This window comes from Pelodiscus sinensis, chromosome 23 (assembly GCF_052426305.1).
Source record: "Pelodiscus sinensis isolate ZL-2025 chromosome 23, ASM5242630v1, whole genome shotgun sequence".
Classification (NCBI taxonomy): Eukaryota; Metazoa; Chordata; order Testudines; family Trionychidae; genus Pelodiscus; species Pelodiscus sinensis.
Window position 1 is genome coordinate 17765686 of NC_143074.1, and position 21965 is coordinate 17787650.

The window sequence follows — 21965 nt, forward strand, 5'->3', positions numbered from 1 at the left end:
TATGCCCGACTGTGTTTCTGGGAGGAAGGTGGTTGCAGGAGTGGGTTGTGGAGTCCTACAGGGATTGCTGGAATGAGGCCAAACAACTCCATTTCCTCACAACGAGCTTGGACTAGTTCTCTCAGCTCTCCTGAGGGGAGGATCTAGTGTGCTAATACCCTACTTCTGCCCACACTTTGCCTGCCAGGCACACGGCACGCTGGGTGCTCTAACCAAGCCCTTTCCTCTCACTTAGGCTATGTCTACACTGCAGGCTTCTTGCACAAGAAGCTTTTCACGGAAGAGATCAGAAAAGAGATGCACTTTTGCACAAGAGAACGTCCAGACTGCATGGACACTCTCTCACAAGAAAGCGCCGATTGCCATTCACAGAATGGCCACCAGGGCACCTGTGCTTCTTTCCAGCGGCACATATAGGGCAGGGCGAGCGGAGCGGCCACCCGGGCCCCGCGCTTCAATAGGCCCCGCGCCAGCGCTGGTGTTTTTAGATGACATCACATCTCTCACCCACTTCCCTGGGGAGCCAGCCTCCTGCCACGTTGGTGCTAGGTTAAGAGCGAAGCTGAAGCGCAGACACAGCCCCCGGGGTCAGCCGCCTCTTTCTCTCTCACAACCTCAGGCTCCCCTCCCAGGTTGCCAGTTCAACTCGCAAGAGAGCGCGAGGGGAGCAAGGAATCTCCTGTGGAGCGCGAGAGAACACATCGCCTGCCCGTGTGTGGCTCATCACAGCTACCCCGGGGCGGATGGCTGCTGGGATCTAGAACGACATCCCCCCTTACACACACACACGATCAGGCCACCTGAAGCCCCCCGAATGCAGGGCCATCACCCCTTCCCAGTTCGCTCTGTTGCCCCCGCCACTGCCCTGCGCGCCGTGCCTTTCGAGCGCTGGAGGGGGTGTTGCGATGTAGCTCATCACCATGGGTGGGGGGGCCAAACAGCAGCAACGCACCCATTTTTAAGCAGCCGAAAGCTCCCCAAAGTGCCCATCCCGGCGGTTTTGGGTGACCCGGGTTATAAACACGAGGCACTGCCGAGGGGGGAGGGAGCCCCCGGTGCCCAGAGCGGAGCCCCAGGACATGGGGGAGGGAGGGCGGCCAGTGGCACTTACTGCAGCATCTGTGCTCAGCCCTCAGAGCCCCAGCAGCAGGCAGCCGGCAGCCAAGCGGCTGCAGCTACGCGGCGCTGACATAGCCCGGCCAGGGCTGAGCCTGCGGAGCGAGCCCCCCTTGTGGCGGCACTTTTCCCTCTGCTCTGCTGGGCAAACTTCTCCCAACTTCACTTCTCCCGGCCCTATTTTGCCCCCCAAAAAGGAAGGCGGGCGGTATCCCTCCGCCGTACTCTAACCTTGCCGGGCTAATGGGCAACTTGGAGAGAGGCCTGTCCTGGGGCAGGCCTGCTGAGAGCCCCTGTCAGGTTAGCTTTGCTCTAGCAAGGGTTTCCTTCCCTGCGCCAGGGGCAGATGCTTGTTCAAGCCCGCCTAGGATCACAAGATATGAGGGTCAAAACGGCAGCCTGGCTACTCTGTTTCAGCCAAAATTACAATATAATTAATAATTACAAATTTTCATTTAATGCAGAATTTTGTTTAACAATGAATTACAATATAATTAAAATAAAAATTATCCAACTAAATTAAGTATCTATCAAATTTATCCAATTCACATGTAGTATGATAATAGCCTTCAATCTGCGCATTTGACGCTTTTTTCTATTTTTTATCCAAAGGAAGACTGAAAGAATTGGGTTTGTTTAGTTTGGAAAAGAGAAGATTGAAAGGACATGATCGCGGTTTTCAGGTATTTAAAAGGGTGTCACGGGGAGGAGGGAAAACAATTGTTCTTCCTGGCCTCTGAGGATAGGACAAGATGCAATGGGTTTAAACTGCAGCAAGGGAGGTTTAGGTTGGACATTAGGAAAAAGTTCCTAACTATTAGGGTGGTCAAACACTGGAATAAATTGCCCAGGGAGGTTGTGGAATCTCCATCTCTGGAGATATTTAAGAGTAGGTTAGATAAATGTCTATCAGGAATGGCCTAGACAGTACTGGGTCCTGCCATGAGGGCAGGGGACTGGACTTGATGACCTCTCGAGGTCCCTTCCAGTTCTAATATTCTATGATTCGATGATAAGGTGCCAGTTCTAGGATTCTATGGTTCTTCTCTCACTCTCCGTCCCCATGATGGGCTGTCTGTTCTCCTCCCACAAAAAAGATTTGCCCAAATCCAGATGTGGAGGCAGATGTTGGGATTTAATTACGCTTCTTTGCAGGACACGTGCTGAGCACCACATGAGAGATGCTGTTCTGTGCTCAGAGGAGCCCGACTGGAGTCCAGATCCTGGGAAGACGATGGAGGAAGAGTGCCTCTGACTGCTGGATCATGGGATGGATTGCTTGAGGATTTCTCTGATCCGATCATTCCTTTTGAAGCCTTTGGCACAGGCCACTGTCAGAAGATCGGCAGCTAGACTATTGATGTGACCCCGGATGGCCAATCTTATGGTAGGGAGAGGGATAACTGTGCTCTTGAGTTAGGTTGGGGCATACCATGGAGGAGGCATAGGGCCAACAGAGAACCATACGGGGACCTCGTTTTGACCCTAATAAATATATTTAAAATAGAAGATTTACCTGGTGTTGCTCAAGTCCTTAACTCAATTCACTTTTTGGGTTTTGGAACATAAAATGAAAATGGGCCTGCTTCATTGGAATCAATGCATTGCTCTGGGGTGGGGCTGGGGCGGAGGGGTTCAGTGTGCAGGCTGCCCTGGGGAGAGAGGACAACCCCAGCCCTCACTCACCACAGCAGCTTGGGGTCAGGTGAGAAGCACCTCCCCACGGCCACTGCAGCTCCAGCGGGCACAGCTGGGGGAGGGGTGCATGTCCCCACAGCTGGGACAGGTCCAAGTTCATCTGCCCCCCCACCTAAAGGGCACCTGGAGGGGTGGGAGGTTGGGGCTGGGGCAGTCCTGGATGCATGGGTCAGTCCCAGCCAGCCCCTTTCACCTGCCTGGGGATTCTGTCTCTCCTTTATGGCAAGGGCGGGGAAACTTTGTTGGGTCGGGGGCTGTGGACCCACACAAATATCAGTTGGGGGCTACACAGAAGTGAAAAGACAAACAGAAAAATCAAACGCTCAGTGATGTGGCCTGACTGTGAAGGAGAAAGACGATCCCGACAGTCCCTTTGCACACCACAGCTTAGGGGAGGCCAGCTAGTAGATTTTCTATGCTCCGGCCCCACGGTGGGATGGTGGAGAGGCTGGAGTGTCAGCATGGACTCCCCAATGCTGGGGGTGAGCCCTGAGCCTCAGGGGCCAGATCCAGGCAAGCTGGGGATTGGGGGCTGCATCCGGCCCCTGGGCCTTACGCTCCCCACCTCTGCTCTGTGGTTTGATGAGAAGCAATCCCATTCCAGGGACATTCCATTTCCCCATTTTCCTGGCACAACCCTGATCTTGCTTTAAGTTATGATTGGAGGAAACTCTATACCGAATTTGGTGCTCCTAGCTCTTACCATTTAGGAATTCTTGAATAGACAGACTGACACAGACAAACAAATGCGTTCAAATATATAGTAGATGCACTCACACTCTTCCTTGTAAATCAACTGGAAGGCCAGAGGGGACGATGACTATTTTCTCTATCGACACCCTGCACAACACAGAGCAGAAAGCCTTGCCTAGCAATTTCCGCATCCAACCCATAACTTTTGGATGAGCTCCAGCGTATCTTTTAGGAAAACATCACATGGCTGACAGGGTTGGAGGATTAACTGTGGCCTCAGTGATTAGAGCTGGCAGCACTTTGAAACTGACATACACACGCACAAGCATATCCACAGTCACTGAGAAAACACACTGAGCAGAGGGAAGTATTGCCCTGCATCTGAACAAGAGGAGCTGTCAGCTCCGGAATAGGATTTGACAGGGAGATGCTGCCTTGATGCTGCTTTCAGCTCATGTTCTTTCTTTATAAAATCCGAGAAGATTTACCCGGCATTACTTGGGTCCTTAACGCCATTAAATGTTGTTACTTGGAAGCTAAAATGAAAATGGACGTGCTTCATTTGAAACATTGCTTTGGGGTGGGACTGAGGAGGAGAGGTTCAGTATGCAGGCTGCCGTGGAGGTAGAGGACTACCCCATCTCTCGCTCACAGAGAGGGGTGGCCCGTCCAGATAGGCGAACTAGGTGGTCGCCCAGGGTGCCAAGTTAAATGGGGTGCCAAACGGTGGCGCAATATCATTGAGGGGTTTGGAGGTGAGGGCGCCGATTGCATGGTTCATCTAGGGCACCAGTTGCTGGCAGCTAGTCTTGGGACGCCCCTGCTCACAGGTGAGACTACCCCATCTCTAGCCGCAGGTGACAAGCGCTTCCCTAAGGCCACTGCAGCTCCAGTAGGCACAGCGGGGAGAAAGGTGCATGTCCCCCAGCTGGGGCACGACCAGGTTGGTCTGCCCCTTGTGCTCCCCAGCCAGAGTGAGGGACGCAGTAAACTGGGCACTTTCCCCTCGCTCCCTGAGGAAGGGGAACAGCCAGCAATGTCCCCATATGAATTTGAGGAGAGGGGAGAAGCTTCAGCCCCTTTACCCTCCTTAAAGGTGCCTTGGGGTAGGAGTGAGAGGCCCCGGGCTAGGCCAGTCCTAGATGGAGGGGAGATGTGCATTCCCAGCCAGATCCTTTCACCTGCCTGTTGATTCTGTCTCTTTCTGCCGTTTTTTTGAGAAGCAATCCCATTCCATGCACATCCCATTTTCCTGGCACAACCAAACCCTGACCTTGTGTTACGTTAAGATAAGATGAAGCTGCCTGCTGAATTTGGTGGTCCCAGCTTGTACTGTTTAGAAGGAGTTTTTGAACAGACAGACAAACGCTCTCAAAGATCTAGTAGGTTCCAGAATTAGAATATCATATGTTTCGGAACTACAGTTATACCAGCTTATTCCCTTCAGATCCTTAGAGGGAATAAGGGAGGGGGCTGTTGCATGCAGTATGGAGGACGTGTTCTCCTCACGGAGGCGTTTCATACACTAAAAGGAGCGTTGATAACGTGCAGCACTTAAATGCTGCCTTTCCTCCTGGGGGATCACGCAGTGTTGTGCAAAGATGGCTAAGCCCAGCACCACCCATGGAGATAAGCAGAGGTTAACCACCCTGTCCAAAGTCACATGGTGATTTCACTGCAATCGGGCCTCCTCGTTCACGACCCCATGCTACAGCCCGCAGATAACATTGCTTCCTGGGAAAAGATCAAAGCCAGATAGCCTCTGCTACACGCACACTGCCGGGGGCTTGGCTTTGATGATTTCTGATCCTCTATCAGCAGTTCCTTGGAGTAACCCTAATCTGCACAGGCACCTGGGTCTATGACGTGGATGAAGGATGAACCAGCCTGCAACGCAGCGCGTTGTGAACAGCCAGACACTGGTCCAGTAGCATGTGTACCGGTTAGCAAACATAGGAAGCATGACAGGGTCCGAGTGGATGGTGAGCTCTGTTGTGCTCAGCAGCAGAAGCCTCCTTTTTCATAGAATCATAAAATAATAGGACTGGAAGGGACCTCAAGAGGTCATCGAGTCCAGCCCCCCGCCCTCAAGGCAGGACCAAGCTCCGTCTACACCTTCCCTGACAGATGTCTATCCAACCTGTTCTTAAATATCTCCAGAGAGGGAGATTCCACCACCTCCCTTGGCAATTTATTCCAATATTTGACCACCCTGACAGTTAGGAATTTTTTCCTAATGTCCAATCTAAACCTCCCCTGCTGCACTTTAAGCCCATTACTCCTTGTCCTGTCCTCAGTAACCAAGAGGAACAAATTTTCTCCTTCCTCCTTGTGACACCCTTTTAGATATTTGAAAACCGCTATCATGTCCCCCCTTAATCTTCTTTTTTCCAAACTAAACAAGCCCAGTTCATGAAGCCTGGCTTCATAGGTCATGTTCTCTAAACCTTTAATCATTCTTGTCGCTCTTCTCTGTACCCTTTCCAATTTCTCCACATCTTTCTTGAAATGTGGCGCCCAGAACTGGACACAGTACTCCAGCTGAGGCCTAACTAGTGCAGAGTAGAGTGGCAGAATGACTTCACGAGTTTTGCTTACAACACACCTGTTGATACAACCTAGAATCATATTTGCTTTTTTTGCAACAGCATCACACTGTTGACTCATATTCAACTTGTGGTCCACTATGACCCCTAGATCTCTTTCCGCCATGCTCCTTCCTAGACAGTCGCTTCCCATCTTGTATGTATGGAACTGATTGTTCCTTCCTAAGTGGAGCACTTTGCATTTCTCTTTATTAAACCTCATCCTGTTTACCTCTGACCATTTCTCTAACTTGCTAAGGTCATTTTGAATTATGTCCCTATCCTCCAAAGAAGTTGCAACCCCACCCAGTTTGGTATCATCTGCAAACTTAATAAGCGTACTCTCTATCCCAATATCTACATCATTGATGAAGATATTGAACAGTACGGGTCCCAAAACAGACCCTTGAGGAACTCCACTTGTTATCCCTTTCCAGCAGGATTTAGAACCGTTAACAACAACTCTCTGACTACGGTTATCCAGCCAATTATGCACCCACCTTATCGTGGCCCTATCTGAGTTATATTTGCCTAGTTTATCAATAAGAATATCATGCGAGACCGTATCAAATGCCTTACTAAAGTCTAGGTATATGACATCCACCGCTTCTCCCTTATCCACGAGGCTCGTTATCTTATCAAAGAAAGCTATCAGATTAGTTTGGCATGACTTGTTCTTCACAAACCCATGCTGGCTATTCCCTATCACTTTATTACCTTCCAAGTGTTTGCATATGATTTCCTTAATTACCTGCTCCATTATCTTCCCTGGGACAGACGTTAAACTGACCGGTCTGTAGTTTCCTGGGTTTTTACAGACATTCTTCTGATAAGAGCAGCAACTGGTGAGACCACAAGTGCCTTCAGGCAGAAGAGGGGCCGTCTATCCCCGTGGGTGCTGATAGGGGAGTGGAAACTGAGGCACAGGACAGTGAATGGAAGAACCCAGTCTATTTTGATCTTAAAAACTATACTTAACCTCTCCCCCTACCTCTTACACACACACACACCCAGAAACCAAAGACCCTCTAGAAGACCAAAATCTAGGAAAGTAGGGTTGCCAGATACTTTCACAAAAAATCGAACAAAGCAAGGGAAAAAAAATTGGTTGACCAAAAAATAAATAAATAAAGGTTGCTGTGCCTTTAAATATCCCCATGCTACATGCACCCTTGCCAGACAGAAGAGTCTCCCCGCCAGCCTTCCAAGAGAAACAGGGGCAGAAATAACAGACTGTCCGGGCAAAAACCGGACACCTGGCAACCCTGGAGAGGAAGCCAACAGGGAAAGAGAACTCTCCAGTTTATTGGGCGGCATGGAGTGATTCTGGAAAAGAAAAGGTCCAGTATGTTGCACCTTGAGCCATTTTACCCCGGGGAAATGGCATTTGCTCTAGAAATGCAAAAGAACTTTCCCCAGGGGGAGAAAGGAAGATAGACTTTAAAAGTCACTAAATCCACCTTGGCTGTGTCCTGGCATTTCTCAGCAGGCTAACGAGTCCTGAATAGACAGCCCCAATGGCTGTAAATCTGAAAGAGGCTCATCAGGCATGCTCAGACTTCTTGTCAGGCCCGTGTCACTAGGCAATTAAAGATGCTCAGATTATTAAATAAAATCTCGACCCAGCAGCAGCCTTATTCTGATTGCCTTCCCCATGTGGGGTTGATTTCTGCTATAACTCTTCATTGCAGATGGAAGGGCCAAGTACAAGCAGGACCTGGATCCAAAGAGGACCTGGGAAATTTGGGGGTGATGGGACCTACTCGCACATAGGATCTTCCTGCACGTTCTGGTTTGGGGGGAATAGTTGCTGTCTCTAGCAATCTGAACAATTTCTTCATGCAAAGGCTGGCCACTGGAACATTGTTGTCCGACAGGAAAACAGGGACCCCACAAACTCAGAGTCAAAACATCAAAAAAATGTGAGGTCAGTGCAGACTGCAATAGGTTCTCTCAGCGCCATTCTGAAGTCAGGCCCACGTCCTGAACAGGTGCAAACTAGAGTCGCTCCACCCCACTCAATGCCCATTTACATCAGCTGAGGATGCAGCTCAGGTCTGAAAACAGCCTGAGCCTCCTCGGCCTCTTCTTTGCACCTTGTGTGCACGATAGCGGGGAGAAGTGGGCTGAGTCTTCGCCACGCTGCACGCTGGGAGGCCATTTTCACCACGACCAATGGAGCACAACAGGCCACCACACCCAAAGTGGCAGCATTTCACACTCCCTTTGCACAGGTGTAGAGCGACTGTGCTGGCTGCCAAGCTGTAATAAAATCTGTCACGTCTCTTCCTCCGCTCTCCCGCCAACCTGGGTATAAATGTATCACCACACGCATCCTGTCCCAATGCACCACCCGGGTGTCACCTCGGCTCAGAACCAAGCAGCCTCCTTGAAGAGACTGAGCCAGTCTGAACACTTCCAAGCAAGTCCCTGACATGGTTCTGCCGTGTTTCCTTCCAGTTGTTATCATCAGCTGTCAGCTGGCACCAGAGCCCGAAGGCAGTGCTGCCAAGAGCAGCTTCCTCAAGCGCACATCGAAAATGGGCTGGCGTTTCAGGGGCAGGATCAGCGAAGGGGAAAGTGTGACAAACCCTGGAGCAATACACCTTCCAGCTCTCTCCCTGGGTACAAGAAAGACCCACCACCACCACCACAGGGTGTAGCCGGAGCCAGACAGGGGACTGAACACACGTCGGCAGAGCTCAGAGAAACCAGAGCCGCAGGTAATTGGCTCTGACTAATGAATCCGTGTTGGAGAGGCCTCGATGCTTCCGTGACATGCTTGTAAAATGTGTGGTGGGTGTCTCTTATCGCTGGCCTTTTGAAGGCTCAGCTCCTTCGAGTCCTGTCAGCTGAAAGGAGTTCATATTTAACTTTGTTACACTGGTATAAATCCATAGAAGTACTCAGGCCTGCCAATGGGGAGGAATAGGGGGCAATTGCCCCAGGGCCCATCCATTCAAAGTGGCCCGGGGCTCCTGGCTGCAGTTGCAGGAGCCTCTGGTGCTTGAAATAGCTACTGGATTGCCCCAGCTCTTCTGCCTGAGGTCCTGCCCCTCCAGGAGGCATGGAGCCAAGCCCCCTCCCCAAACTTGCCTGGGGGCCCGTGGAAGCTGGCAGCCTCCCAGACATACTTAATATACAGCACTTTGGATCCACAGGCCTCAAATGCACTCAACACAGAATGATAAATCTCATTATCTTAATTTTCCCAGCGGGGAAACTGAGGCCCGGCCCAGGGATGTGACTTGGCCTAAAGTCACTCAGCCGGGCAGTGGCAGATCCAGGAATAAGCCCCCTGAGTCCCAGAACAGTGCACAATGTCTGGAGCCACACTGCCTCCCATAGCACCGCCGCCTTCAATAGATTACCTGTGGCTCTCTACTGGCGAAACCGAGTCCTGGAAGTGGTTCTTTGCCTCCCTTTGGTCTCTGCAGATTAAAAGGGGAGGTGGAGCCTAACAACTCCCATCTGTTCGTTATCCAAGCAAATGGAAGAAACAGAATGAGACAATGGACCTCGGCACTCGGCAGGATCCGGCTCACGCCTTGTGTGACCAAGCTAATCTCACCTCTTGGCCACATGTTTATATGCTGCACGGACCAAACTCCGCAGCCCTGCCTGAAGCAGACTTATACCAGCGTACCTGGGGGCAGAGTATGGTCTCCTTGGTGGGAAAGGCTCTTTTAGGCTAAGCTCTGCTCAGCCTTCGGCAAGCCAAGCTAACCTGCATGTACCCCCCTCTGCCGCAATGCGGTTTGAAGCCCCCCCGCCCCCCCAAGAAAGGAAAAAGCCCTGACTATTCTTTCCATTTTTGTCCAATTCCCCCCAGACTGAAACAGACATAAAACCCAAAGCATTTGAAATTTGCTGGACATATTTTCCTCACACAAACAGAAGAGCTCCTGGAAGGAATGTGCTGCTTCAGCACAGGCTCATATTATTATGAACAGAGCCCTATAACTCACAGACCGTAACCTCCTGCCCTTTTACTGATGGCACCTTTCCCATCCACCGACTTTGGCAAACCAGGGAGCATGACTTGCAATGCAAAATCACAGCAGGCTGCTGCATTCCAACCCAAAGCCCCCAGGTCTGGAGGAGGGGAGGGTCAGGCATCTGGCAAGCTAGAATATCATTCTAGGGCCTTTTCAAGCAATGCTTTCGACTCCCTTCCCCCATTTTCTTCGTGCACAGGAGATGAGGGGCACTGGGGAAAACAGCCACGCAAATCACAATTTTGTCAGGAAAAAAGGCTTTGGGGTCTTTTTAAACAGAAGCTTGGTCCTTCTCTGTTCTCCCCTCTGGCCAATAGAATTTTTAAGGCACTGAGGTTCACAGCCAGGTTTGCAGACTGTTCTACAAGTCTGGCGAGAGAGGTGGGGTAGGTGATGTGTTGGTTCAAGAGACCTTACTTCAGAGGAACACCCCAGTGCTGAATTCCCCTGGATATCAGGAAATCTGGGACCGGGAGCCAATACTTTGCATCGGGCCTCACGTCCTGCTGTGTAATGGGCTAAACATCTTTGTATCTGGGGAAGCTCAGGTAGGCTCATGCTCATCGTTATCCTCGCCATTAATCAGCGGTTCGACACAGCGCAGAGTCGTACGACATGGGAGCCCCACCGGCAAAGAGCAGTGATAGGGTCAACTCATCGCCATGGCGCCCACTGCTGGTCACTCTGGGAATTAGCTCTGTTCCACCGCAGGGCGCCCTCTTCTGGCCGGTGCCTCACTCGTCATTGTGCTCCGCTCTGCTGTCTCTTTGGACCCGCGTTGCTCTTGGGAGGGTGGTGTCCTCTTCAGGACACAGTGCCCACTACTCCAGTCTCTCGCCCCTTTCCTGAGGTATCAGTTGTTCTCCATCTCACACCTGCCACCGTGGCCAACTGCAGCCAAGGTCTAGCCCCTCACCTCAGGGGCACCTGTGTAGGCTATGCTCCATAGAGGCTGGGTGTGGTGCAACAGGAAAGGAGAGACCCAAGCCAGCCCAGTACTCTGGGTCCTGGGGAAGCCATCCTTCTCTCCCCTTTACTGCTCCCTTTCCCTGGGCCATTTCTCTGTGACCCTTGCACCTTCTTGCCCCTTGTATCAAGGCCACAGCCTGGCAAGTAATAGGACGGAGCCTCTCTCCAGCTCCCTTGAGCGTGCCCAGCAGTGATCTTTCCAGGTGTTTCTACTCCCTTCCTAACCAGAGCAAAAGCAAACTCTTCTCATCCCCGCAGCCTTTTATAGGGCCCAGCCTGGTCCTGATTGGCCGGCTGCTCCCTGCCCTGATTGGCCAGGAATGTGCAAACCTCCTTTGCCTTGCCTGTAACCCTCTCCCAGCACCACAAGAGCAGTGGGCCTACTAACCCTGGGCATCAGACAAGTCAGCTCACTGAGATCTGGTATTGCTTGGAGAGCTGGGCTCAAAAGCCACACTTCACTGCCACATGCCGCAGCTCATCCATCCGCCATCTTCCTGGAGCCTCAAGACATGTGTCAGGACAGGGAGCATTAGACAGAAGCAAGAGCAGCAACTGCTAGAAGATGAAATATTTACCTGTGAGCGTTTGAAAGGATAAATATTTAAATATGCAGGAAAGGGAGCTATTTAAAGAGGAACTTAAAACATAATTTTAAAAACCCAGCAAGGATTAACACAAGGTTCATGACTCCAGGAACCACAGGCCATCCCGCAGGCTGAGGTCTGACCCGCCATCTGGCAGAGACACAAACCAGCCTGGCGGCTAGAAAATCCAATATGCACAGGAACTATAAGCATCTCCACACCGCGCCTTTGCCCTGCCTAGATTCTTGTTTGGAAAACAACATTCTGTTCCCCTGTCAGTTTCAGCTCGTCCTGGTACTCTTCACGTGCTGTGAAATGTTCATCAGCTGCCCCCTTCCAGCCAGAGGTGGCTGTACATCAGTGGTGTGTGAAGCGATGGATACATACAAGTCACCCTTGGTGTAACCCCAGCAAAGCTAGTGGAGTTACATGAAGGCACAAATCTTGAGCGACATGCTTTTAAAGCGCATGAGGATCCATCAAGATGAAAGCTTCTGTCCTCGAGGCTGCGTGCGCGCTAGAATGGCAAGATAATTATTAGACATGGAGGAGGGAGGTTGTCATAGCTGCCCGGGCAACCCAAATCCCTTCATTAAATTTGAAAACCTCAACTGCAGTTTAGAGAGATAAGACAAAGCTTCAAAGCTCGGCTCTGGATCACAAACCCCACTAGGCTTTTAGTATGAGCCCAGCACCTCTTATAGAATTGTAGCAGCTCCTTTCCCAGCTAGATGATCTCTCTCATGGCCACAAAGCTAGGAGCAGGAAGCTCATACAACAGCAACGGGCAATCTAGGCTAGTGAGTCGGCCACATGAGGGGCCCTTCTCCATCTCAGTGGGACGCCAGATTGTCGTAACCAAGACGGTCTCCCGAGACAGGGTAGTTTTGCTAACAGCGCTTGCATGCCTAGAATTTGCAGGGTGGGCCAAATGAACCGTAGCAGCGCTGTGATTGTCAATGTTGTGTGCAATCAGCACGCACCTCCCTTCACGGGGCCTGGTTTTAAGTGTGTGTCACTTGTGATACTGGCAGGAAAAAAACCACATGGACAAAAACCAGCAGAATCTGGCAACCCTGCACGTGGACAACAGTAAATACATGGGTCTCAGCCCACCACTATCACATACTAGAACTTTCTACTGTCCATTGCTGGCAGGAAACGGTTTTTTTCCACCGCACTAGCCTAGTCCAGTGAGTCTGTGCTGGGTCTGTGATGTGACTTTCCAAGCTTGCGTCTGACAATTTTTTTGTTATTACGCCTATAAAACAACAAACCCAATAAAGTATAATTGAAAAGGAAAAAAACAATTACTGAGCCGACATCTGCGCATTTAAAACCTCATGGCCCATGTCCTGCTGTGGGGGGAAGATAATCTTTTGTCAATTGAAAGCGTCACCCCGATTATTAACTTAGAGGAGTAGGCACTGTGCTAATTGAACAACAACAAAACCCAGATGTAATTACCCTGTCTTCTCTCATCACAGCAATCTCCTTGGGTCTGATGGAAGCTGTTTGCATGAAAACGCAAGGAGGGAAATGAGATAAACCCGACATGTAAATTCATTACAGCTAGCCAGTGTAATTAATTCCTGCTCTTCAGAAAGGCAAGGCAGCTCACGAAAGACTGGCCCTGAGCTCACAGGGAAATCGGCATTGTCGGATGCCCAGTTTTGACTATCCGGTGGCGTCTAAAAACGTGGCTCCCATTCATTCCCCCAGAGGCACACCCTCCATTTCCCTTACACCTCGGTCTAAGGCAAGAGGAGCAGTGTTTGAAAGGGGCTTCGATCACATCTCTTACTTTGCCCCTGCAATATTACCTGAGCTGCCCAGCCTGTCAGTAGAGGATGCTGTCTGCATGTGGGGTCTGGGCTTGATTTTGATCAAAAGAATTTTTTTGGTTCCTGCAAAGGCTACACTCCTCTCCCCATTCTCTGAGCCAGACCGCTTTGGCAAGAGCGCCGACCCCGGAGCCCAAAGCCATCCACCAATGCCACCAGGAGTACTCAATCCACAGCCACTAGCAAGTACCAGGCCAGCTGTGTCCTCTGACCCCCGCGCTCTCTCGATCCTGACCTGCCATGTGGCTTTCAGCCTGAATAGACACGGAGGGGACAGGAGGGAGCTGGGAAGAAACTGACCCAAAGCCAGACAGGGGCAATCCCCATGTGTAGGCGTTATCATTCCGGAAGCTTCTTCTTCACTCTGAGTAACTGAAAATGCACCCTATCTCCACCACATACCCCCCACGTTAGAAACCTTTGGCCAGAGGGATTCAACCATTAGTAACAGAAAAGAAAGATTGGCAAATCCCTCCCAGCACATCCGTCCCACGGCCTCCGCCCCCTGCACATTTAAATCCCTCACACAAGCTGGGCAGGATGTGCATGTTTCTCTCTCTCTCTGGAGGCAAAGCAAAGCACCCCGGAGCACACGGCCTTAGGGGGGTAAGAGATTCATGTCCTGAAGGGTCCCTGGTTAGAGACATAACACTCCCACTTGGCTAGACATGGACTCAAGCCCCCAAGTTCAGAAGTGGGGTTCCACCCTCCCAAAGGTGGAGGTGTTTGGGATGGGAGCTTTGGTTCAGCCCATTTAAAGAAGATACAGGGGGGCTATTGGCAAAAATTCAGTCCAGTTTGGGGGTTGGATTCAACAGTGATGCCCAAGCTCGTGACAGAACTGAAGCTACGAGAACTTCCGAAAAAACGTCTTCCGAAAGAGAGCAGCCACACTGTCAAAATGCATCGAAAAAGTGATCTGCTTTTTTGAAAGAGAGCATCCACACTGAATTGAGGCTCTCTCGCATGTAAGCTGTGATTGCAAGGGACGCAGCGGCCACCAGAGCACCTGTACTTTTTCCTCTTTCCTCTTCTTGCGAAAGAACGCTCTCTTCCCCGTCCACACATGCCTTTGTGTGAAAGAGCTCTTTCGGAAAAAGTCTTCTTCCTTGTAGAATGAGGATTACCAATGCCGGGAAAATCCCTGTTCTTTCGATTTTCTGCGGAAGAACGCAATTTCAGTGTGGATGTTCCTCAAGTTTTGTCGGAAAAATGGCTGTTTTTCTGACAAAACTCTGTAGTGTAGACATACCCTGAGTCTCACGACAATGGGTGTCTTAGGAAATCACCAGCCCCGGCAGTCCCATAAACACATGCAAGTCAGAGCTGTCCTGTGGTAAGAACCAGTTCTGGTTCTCTGACATTTGCAGAGCAAAACTTTGAGACATGATCCTGGTGTTCCCTCACAGATCACAATCCAGGGAGCAGGGCAAAGGAAAAGAGTGCTAAAAATCAGGATAATTAAAAAAAATCTCTTGATATTGGTTGTCTGGGAGCTGCCAGTTTCAAACGCCCTAACACTATTGGGCGACTGAGAAGATGGTTTGCTTTGGATCTCTTTCTAATAGTGACCGTCAATAGAGACCACCACTCTAGGATCATAGAATCATAGAGCTGGAAGAGACCTCAGGAGGTCATCAAGTCCAGCCCCCTGCCCAAGGCAGGACCAATCCCAACTAAATCAACCCAGCCAGGGCTTTGTCAAGCCGAGACTTAAACACCTCAAGGGATGGAGATTCTACCACCTCCCTAGGTAACCCATTCTAGTGCTTCACCATCCTCCTAGTGAAATAGTTTTTCCTAATATCCAACCTAGACCTCCCCCACTGTAACTTGAGACCATTGCTCCTTGTTCTGCCATCTGTCACTACTGTGAACAGCCTCTCTCCATCCTCTTTGGAACCTCCCTTCAGGAAGCTGAAGGCTGCTATCAAATCCCCCCTCACTCTTCTCTTCTGAAGACAAAACAAATCCAAATCCCTCAGTCTCTCCTCATAGGTCATGTGCTCCAGCCCCCTAATCATTTTGGTCGCCCTCCTCTGGACCCTCTCCAATGCGTCCACATCCTTTCTATAGCGGGGAGGCCCAGAACTGGACACAGTACTCCAGATGTGGCCTCACCAGAGCCGAATAAAGGGGAATAATCACTTCTCTGGATCTGCTGGCAATGCTCATCCTAATGCACCCTAATATGCCATTAGCCTTCTTGGCTACAAGGGCACACTGTTGACTCATCTCCAGCTTCTCATCCACTGTAATCCCCAGGTCCTTTTCTGCTGATCTGCTACTTAGCCATTTGGACCCCAGCCTGTAACAATACTTGGGATTCTTCCGTCCCAAGTACAGGACTCTGCACTTGTCCTTGTTGAACCTCATCAGGTTTCTTTTGGCCCAATCCTCTAATCTGTCCAGGTCACTCTGGACCTATCCCTGCCCTCCAGTGTCTCTACCACTCTCCCTAGCTTAGTGTCATCTGCAAACTTGCTGAGGGTGCAATCCATCCCCTCATCCAGGTCATTAATAAAGATGTTGAACAAAACTGGTCCAAGAACAGATCCTTGGAGCACTCCACTGGAAACCGACCGCCAACCTGACATCAAGCCATTGATCATTACCCGTTGGGCCTAGCAGTCTAGCCAGCTTTCTATCCATTTTACAGTCCAGTTATCCAATCCATACTCCTTTAACTTGCTGGCAAGAATATTGTGGGAGACTGTATCAAAAGCTTTGCTAAAGTCAAGGTATATCACATCCACTGACTTTCCCATGTCCACAGAGCCAGTTACTTCATCATAGAAACTAATCAGGTTGGTCAGGCATGACTTGTCCTTGGTGAATCCATGTTGATTATTCCTGATCACTTTCCCCTCCTCCTAGTGCTTCAAAATGGATTCCTTGAGGATCCCCTCCATGATTTTTCCGGGGACTGAGGTAAGGCTGACGGGTCTGTAGTTTCCTGGATTGTCCTTCTTCCCTTTTTTAAAGATGGGCACTACATTTGCCTTTTTCTAATCATCCGGGATCTCTCCCAATCTCCATGAATTTTCAAAGATAATGGCCAAAGGCTCCGCAATGACATTTGCCAACTCCCTCAGTATGCTCGGATGCATTAAATCTGGGCCCATGGATTTGTGTATGTTTAGCTTTTCTAAATAGTTCTTAACTTTTTCTTTCTCCACCAAGGGCTGTCCACCTCCTTCCCATACTGCGCTGCCTAGTGCACTCTCCTGACTAAGAACTGGGCTCTCCTTAGAGTGCTTTAGTGTTTCTGCTAACAGATGGCCCTCTAGCTAAAGCCCTCACTGGCATTCAGAACACACAGTGTTCCCTGAAATCTGAGCACTTGGGTGGCCACCCAGGAGAGATTCAAATGCTGCCCAGCTGATTAGCAGAGCAGCCACAGCAAAGTTTTTGTGTCTATTGGTGGTGCACATTGGCACATGCCTTGGTGCACATCAAAAAAATATTCTGCACATAGATGGAAAAAAATCTGCACATGGATGAAAACATTAGCAGGAATATTGGCTGAAATCCCTGCTTTGCCCAATCAGCCGTATGCAATTTTGGGCAAGTCATTTAAGATCCCTTTAATCTCTGATTCCACTCTGCGATAGAGTTCAGTGGCGGGGGTGTTCCCATGGGTGTCCGGTAGCCTAGGCCGGGAAGGCTCTGCCTTCCCAAACTGCCAGGCATGGCCCCACCCACACTCCACCCCCAGAACGTCTACTGTAGGCTTCTGGGGGCAGAGTGTTCCTGCTCCCAGTGCCCGCCCTCCCTGTGCTCCAGGGGCTCGGAGGCTGGAGCTGCATAGCCTCCTCCCTCCCCAGTGCTCCAGGCCCAAGGAGGCCAGGGCACATGCTCATGCCCTCTCCTGTCTCTTCCCCTCACCATGGTGGGGGGGAGGGTGCACACGTGTGCTTGGCACGTTGTCCCACCTCCTCTCTCCCCGCAGTGGGTGGCAGTACCTGTAAGTGGGGCTGGGGGCCTGTCTCCCATGGCCCCAGCTGCACCGATCACACACTGGTGTAACACTGACAGACCCCAGTGGTTTGTGGGCAGAATTGAACCTGAGACCTTTGGAACTTAGTGTATGAGCCTCTACTGCAGCTCTACAGCAGACTCATTAGTCTCTCCCTAAGTGGCCTTGGTGAGTTATACAAGCCCCCCCTCCCTTCATGTTCACACTCTGTGCCAACCACAACAGAGCCTTCGTTTTGGTTGTGTGTTACCGTAAGATTAATAATCAGGTCAATGTGAAATGTTTCCACCCAGCTCAATGGAGCTGGATCTGCAGCCGCCTCGGTGCTCCCAGCTCTTGCCAAGAAGCAAAGCAGGACTAAACACTCCTCCCACATACACAGTCTCCTTTAGACTGACCTGCAATCTCTACCAGAAGAGATGGAAAGGATTCAGGGTCTGGGTAGATACTAGCCTGATATCATAGCCGTACATATCCTTTTCGGGACGCCCATGAATGATCCAGTGGGCCAATTCCTTCCCACAGCCACCTCCGAGCATCATCCCTGAGCAAAAAAGGAGAGGACTGTAAGGGGAGCCAGGGAATCAGTTGGGTTGCTTTGAACCTGCTATGTAACCAGAACACCCACCGATGGACCCAGGAATTCTGTTTGTCACACGAAGGCAAGATGGGAGGCAAGATGGGAGCCCAGCCCTCCCCTACATGATGATGATGAAGTGTTCCTCCAGATAGATAGATAGATGGATAGAAAGAGAGAGAGAGAGAGACTCACCCTTGTTTAGGTTCGGTCTTACCTGCACTGTTGAAGCCACAGCCCAAGAAAAAGCCTCGAACTTCTGGTGCTTCCCCCATGAGGGGCTTATGGTCGGCAGTGAACGATTCTAGAATGCAGAAAAGACGACACAGCCCATCCATACAGCCCTGTCCAGCCACGCGTTTCCCACGCATTGTGGAGACTGGGCTCCCACTTCCAGAGTGGTTTTCAAGTGGTCTCAGCGTTGGTCTAATCTTCCTCAGTGAAACCAGAGTTAAATCAACACTGAGTGACCTTGAAAAGACCACCTCGAGGGTCCAGCTTTCTTTGACATCCCGTGGTGTAAAAGAAATCCCTGCTGTCCCTTTGCATAGGGGTGTAAATTAGCAGGAATTAAAGAAGAATCGTGCTTGGGTGCCATGGTAAACTGTACACGCCATAATGGTCCGATCCAAAGGTCAAGGTCAGTCAAAAGGTTCCCGTTGGCCACTGTTGGCTTGACCCTACCAAATTCATGATCCACTTTGGTTAATTTCACCATCATAGGATTTTAAAATGGTGAATTTCATTATTTCAGTGATTTAAATCTCAAATGTCAGGGTGCTGTCAATGTAGGGGTGTTGGCCCAAAAAGGAGTAGGGTGGGTCACAAGGATATTGGTGAGGAGGTATTGTGGTACTGTTACCCTTGCTTCTGAAGGCAGTGCTGCTGTCAGAGCTGAGCAGCTGGGGAGTGGTGGCTGCTGACCAGGAGCCCAGCTCTGAATGCAGACCTGCCAGCAGCAGTGGCGCAAAAGGAAGGATGGCATGCGTAATAATTGTCACCTTTACATCTGTGCTACCACCTGCAGAGCTGGGCCCAGATGGCTGCCCAGCTCTGAAGACTAAGGGTGGCAATACCATGCTGCCTTAAAATAACCCTGAGGGCCCCCCCCCCCACTTCGGGTCAGGATCCCCAATATGAGAAATGCTGATCTGGCCCATGAAATCTCGTTAGTGTAGAGTAAAAGCACACAAAAGACATAAGAACATGACAACGGGGAATCGTCAAGTTAGTCTATAAAGTGCTACCAGACTATTTGTTGTTTTTTTCTGACAAACAGAGGCTAGGGACACCATTCCTACCCATCCCTGGCTAATACATATTGATGGGTCTAACCTCCATGATTTCATCTAGTTCTTTTTTGAACCTTGTTAAAGTCCTGAACTTCACAACATCCTCTGGCAAGGAGTTCCACAGGTTGACCTCCTCATGGTCTGTCACGCATTTTTCACAGCTGTGACTAATAAGGCTCTAGAGAGGAGGCATGATAACAATTGGTCGACACAGACAGAAACTGGTAGGTACCAGGAGACAGAGACATTCTTCCAGAATGGTCTTTCCTCCCCACGGAGAACCCAGACACACTTCGATACAACCAAAATAACTTGCTGGCATGGCTAACCTAGGGCAAGCAGCAGACATCTAAGGATTTGTCTAGGGGTAAGGAAGAATATCAGGGCAGGAAACAACTGAGCCTCTTTCAATGAAAGGCATGCCTCAAGCCAAACCTCCCCCTCAGCCATGCTAGAGTTTGGGACTTGGGGGATGTTCCTTTACTCAAAGGATACCTTGTGCATTTGATCTTTGGAGGCATGGGGGTTTGCCCCAAAGCTAAGCCCCCTGCTTTGCCCAGAAAACACGCCACTCCCCATTCCCACCACTGTGTTCGGCAGAACCCCGGCGCACTTCTCACAAGAGTCGGCGGGGGCGGGTGCTGAGGTGACGACAAACGGCAGGAATGGAGATTCCATTCTGAGCAGGGGTCTACACGTTAGGCCAGGTCCCAGGCTCCACCCACTCCATTGCTGAGAGAGGACTCTTCCCACCCAGATATTTTCCTGGTCCCTGCTCCAGGCTAGTTTGGATCCCAAGTGATGGAGGCTGCGCTGCCTCAGTGGGAGACCCAGTCCTGCCCGGCCGAAAAGGAGTCACCCTCTGCAGCATCTCCCTGACAGGGAGACGTCATTGTTGCTGTTCTTTATCATATCAGGCTGCTTCTGATTAATCCCCCTCACCCCATCCTGGTGCTCTCCTGCACATTTCCCTTCTCAAAGCACGTTCCTGGCACCGGGCCTCCTATACCCCTTCACAGAGCCAGCACTGGGCAAGGAGCACGTCGGAGCAGGAAGTGGCATCCTAGAAATTGGGGACCTCTGCAAAGCCCCCCAATGGCCCATGAAGCTGAGGCACCACATGGGCAGCTCTGGCCTGCACCCCGAATCCCCCCTGGTCCCTGTGTAATAACACCACCACCAAACCCTCATCTTGTGCTTTTCATCCACAGACCTTAAAATGCCCTGCAAAGGTCCGTATCGTTAGGCTCACTGTAGAGACAGGGAAACTGAGGCATTCTTGAGGGGAAGTAACTTGCCCCAGGTCACCCCGCAGGCCAGTAGCAGAGCTGGGAATAGGATCCAACCAAGTCTTTTGAGCCACAGTCCAGTGCTCTACTCGTGACTTCACACCTCTGATCTCCGACCCCTGTGCCAGCTAACCGAGAGGGAAAGTGGGAGGCTAAGCTTTGCTAATGGTACACATGGAAGAGTCCCTGCCATTAAGGGTTTCCCTTATGTTTCCAAGGGGCCAGGAGATCTCGGCAGCATTGGTCTGTCCCTGCACATGAACAGTTATTCCAAAAGCCAGGCCATCAGCTGCATGGGGAGACCCTGAACAGGAAACTTTAACCTTTCTGAAGGACCTTTCTGAAGCACAATGAATCTTGTGATCTAGCTAATTTAGCAAATGCTCCAGGAGTTATTACTTCTTCCTAAATTAGTGTTTTAAACCAGCGTCTTTCTCTGGCTTACTCCCATCCAATGCAAGAGAGTGGTCGTCTTTGTGAGGGCCGGGCCTGGTTAATATTTCTTTATTGTTATTATTTTCGTTTTCTCTCCATCTGTTTCGGCTGGTATGCTTCATGAATTTCAGATAAATGCTTCTTTATTAACCTAATGGATTTCAGCTGAACAGATGCCCAGGGCTCCTGCATTAATGATGTCTTGTTCTACCAATTTCCATTCCAGAGAGGGCTGTCAACCAGGATCCTAAAAAAAAAAAAAATTCTTTGTTGGGTGGGAAAAAAGATCCACAGGCCAACAAGGTTTTTTATTAAACCTGACAGTTCTATGCCTCCATTTGTCTGTCCTTCGGGGTGTTAGATCCTGGTTTCATGATCCATTGAGTCTTGATTGTCCACCAAATGGAAATTAGAGAAGGTGCAGAGAAGAACAATAACAATGATTAAAGGTCTAGGAAACATGGCCTCTGAGGGGAGACCGAAAGAATTGTGTTTGTTTAGTGTTGAAAAAGGACAATCGAGAGGGGGCATGATAGCAGCTTTCAAGTATCTAAAGGGGTTTTACAAGGAGGAGGGAGAAAAACTATTCTCCTTAACCTCTGAGGATAGGATAAGAAGCAATGGGCTTAAATTGCAGCAAGGGAAGTTGAGGTTGGACATAAGGAAAAACTTCCTGTCAGGGTGGTTAAACACTGGAATAAATTGCCTAGGGAGGTTGTAGAATCTCCATCAATGGAGACATTTAAGAGCAGGTTAGACAGACCTCTATCAGGGATGATCTAGATGGTGCTTGGTCCTGCCATGAGGGCAGGGGACTGGACTCGATGACCTCTGGAGATCCCTTCCAGCTCTAGTGTTCTATGATTCTATGAAACAATTTCCAGCTGGTTTAAGTTCTTCTCT

At 50.3% G+C, this 21965-nt stretch overlaps 1 protein-coding gene across 1 annotated transcript in view; it reads right to left on the reverse strand.

Moving 5' to 3' along the window:
* The window catches only part of SARDH (sarcosine dehydrogenase), a 125278-nt gene that overhangs the window by 71714 nt on the left and 31599 nt on the right, over positions 1-21965 (reverse strand). The window contains exons 9-10 of the mRNA XM_075905253.2: positions 18264-18350; positions 17923-18013 (exon numbers count right to left, since the gene is read on the reverse strand). Coding sequence (XP_075761368.2) covers positions 17923-18013; positions 18264-18350 — 178 coding nt within the window. The remainder of the gene's footprint in view (positions 1-17922; positions 18014-18263; positions 18351-21965) is intronic.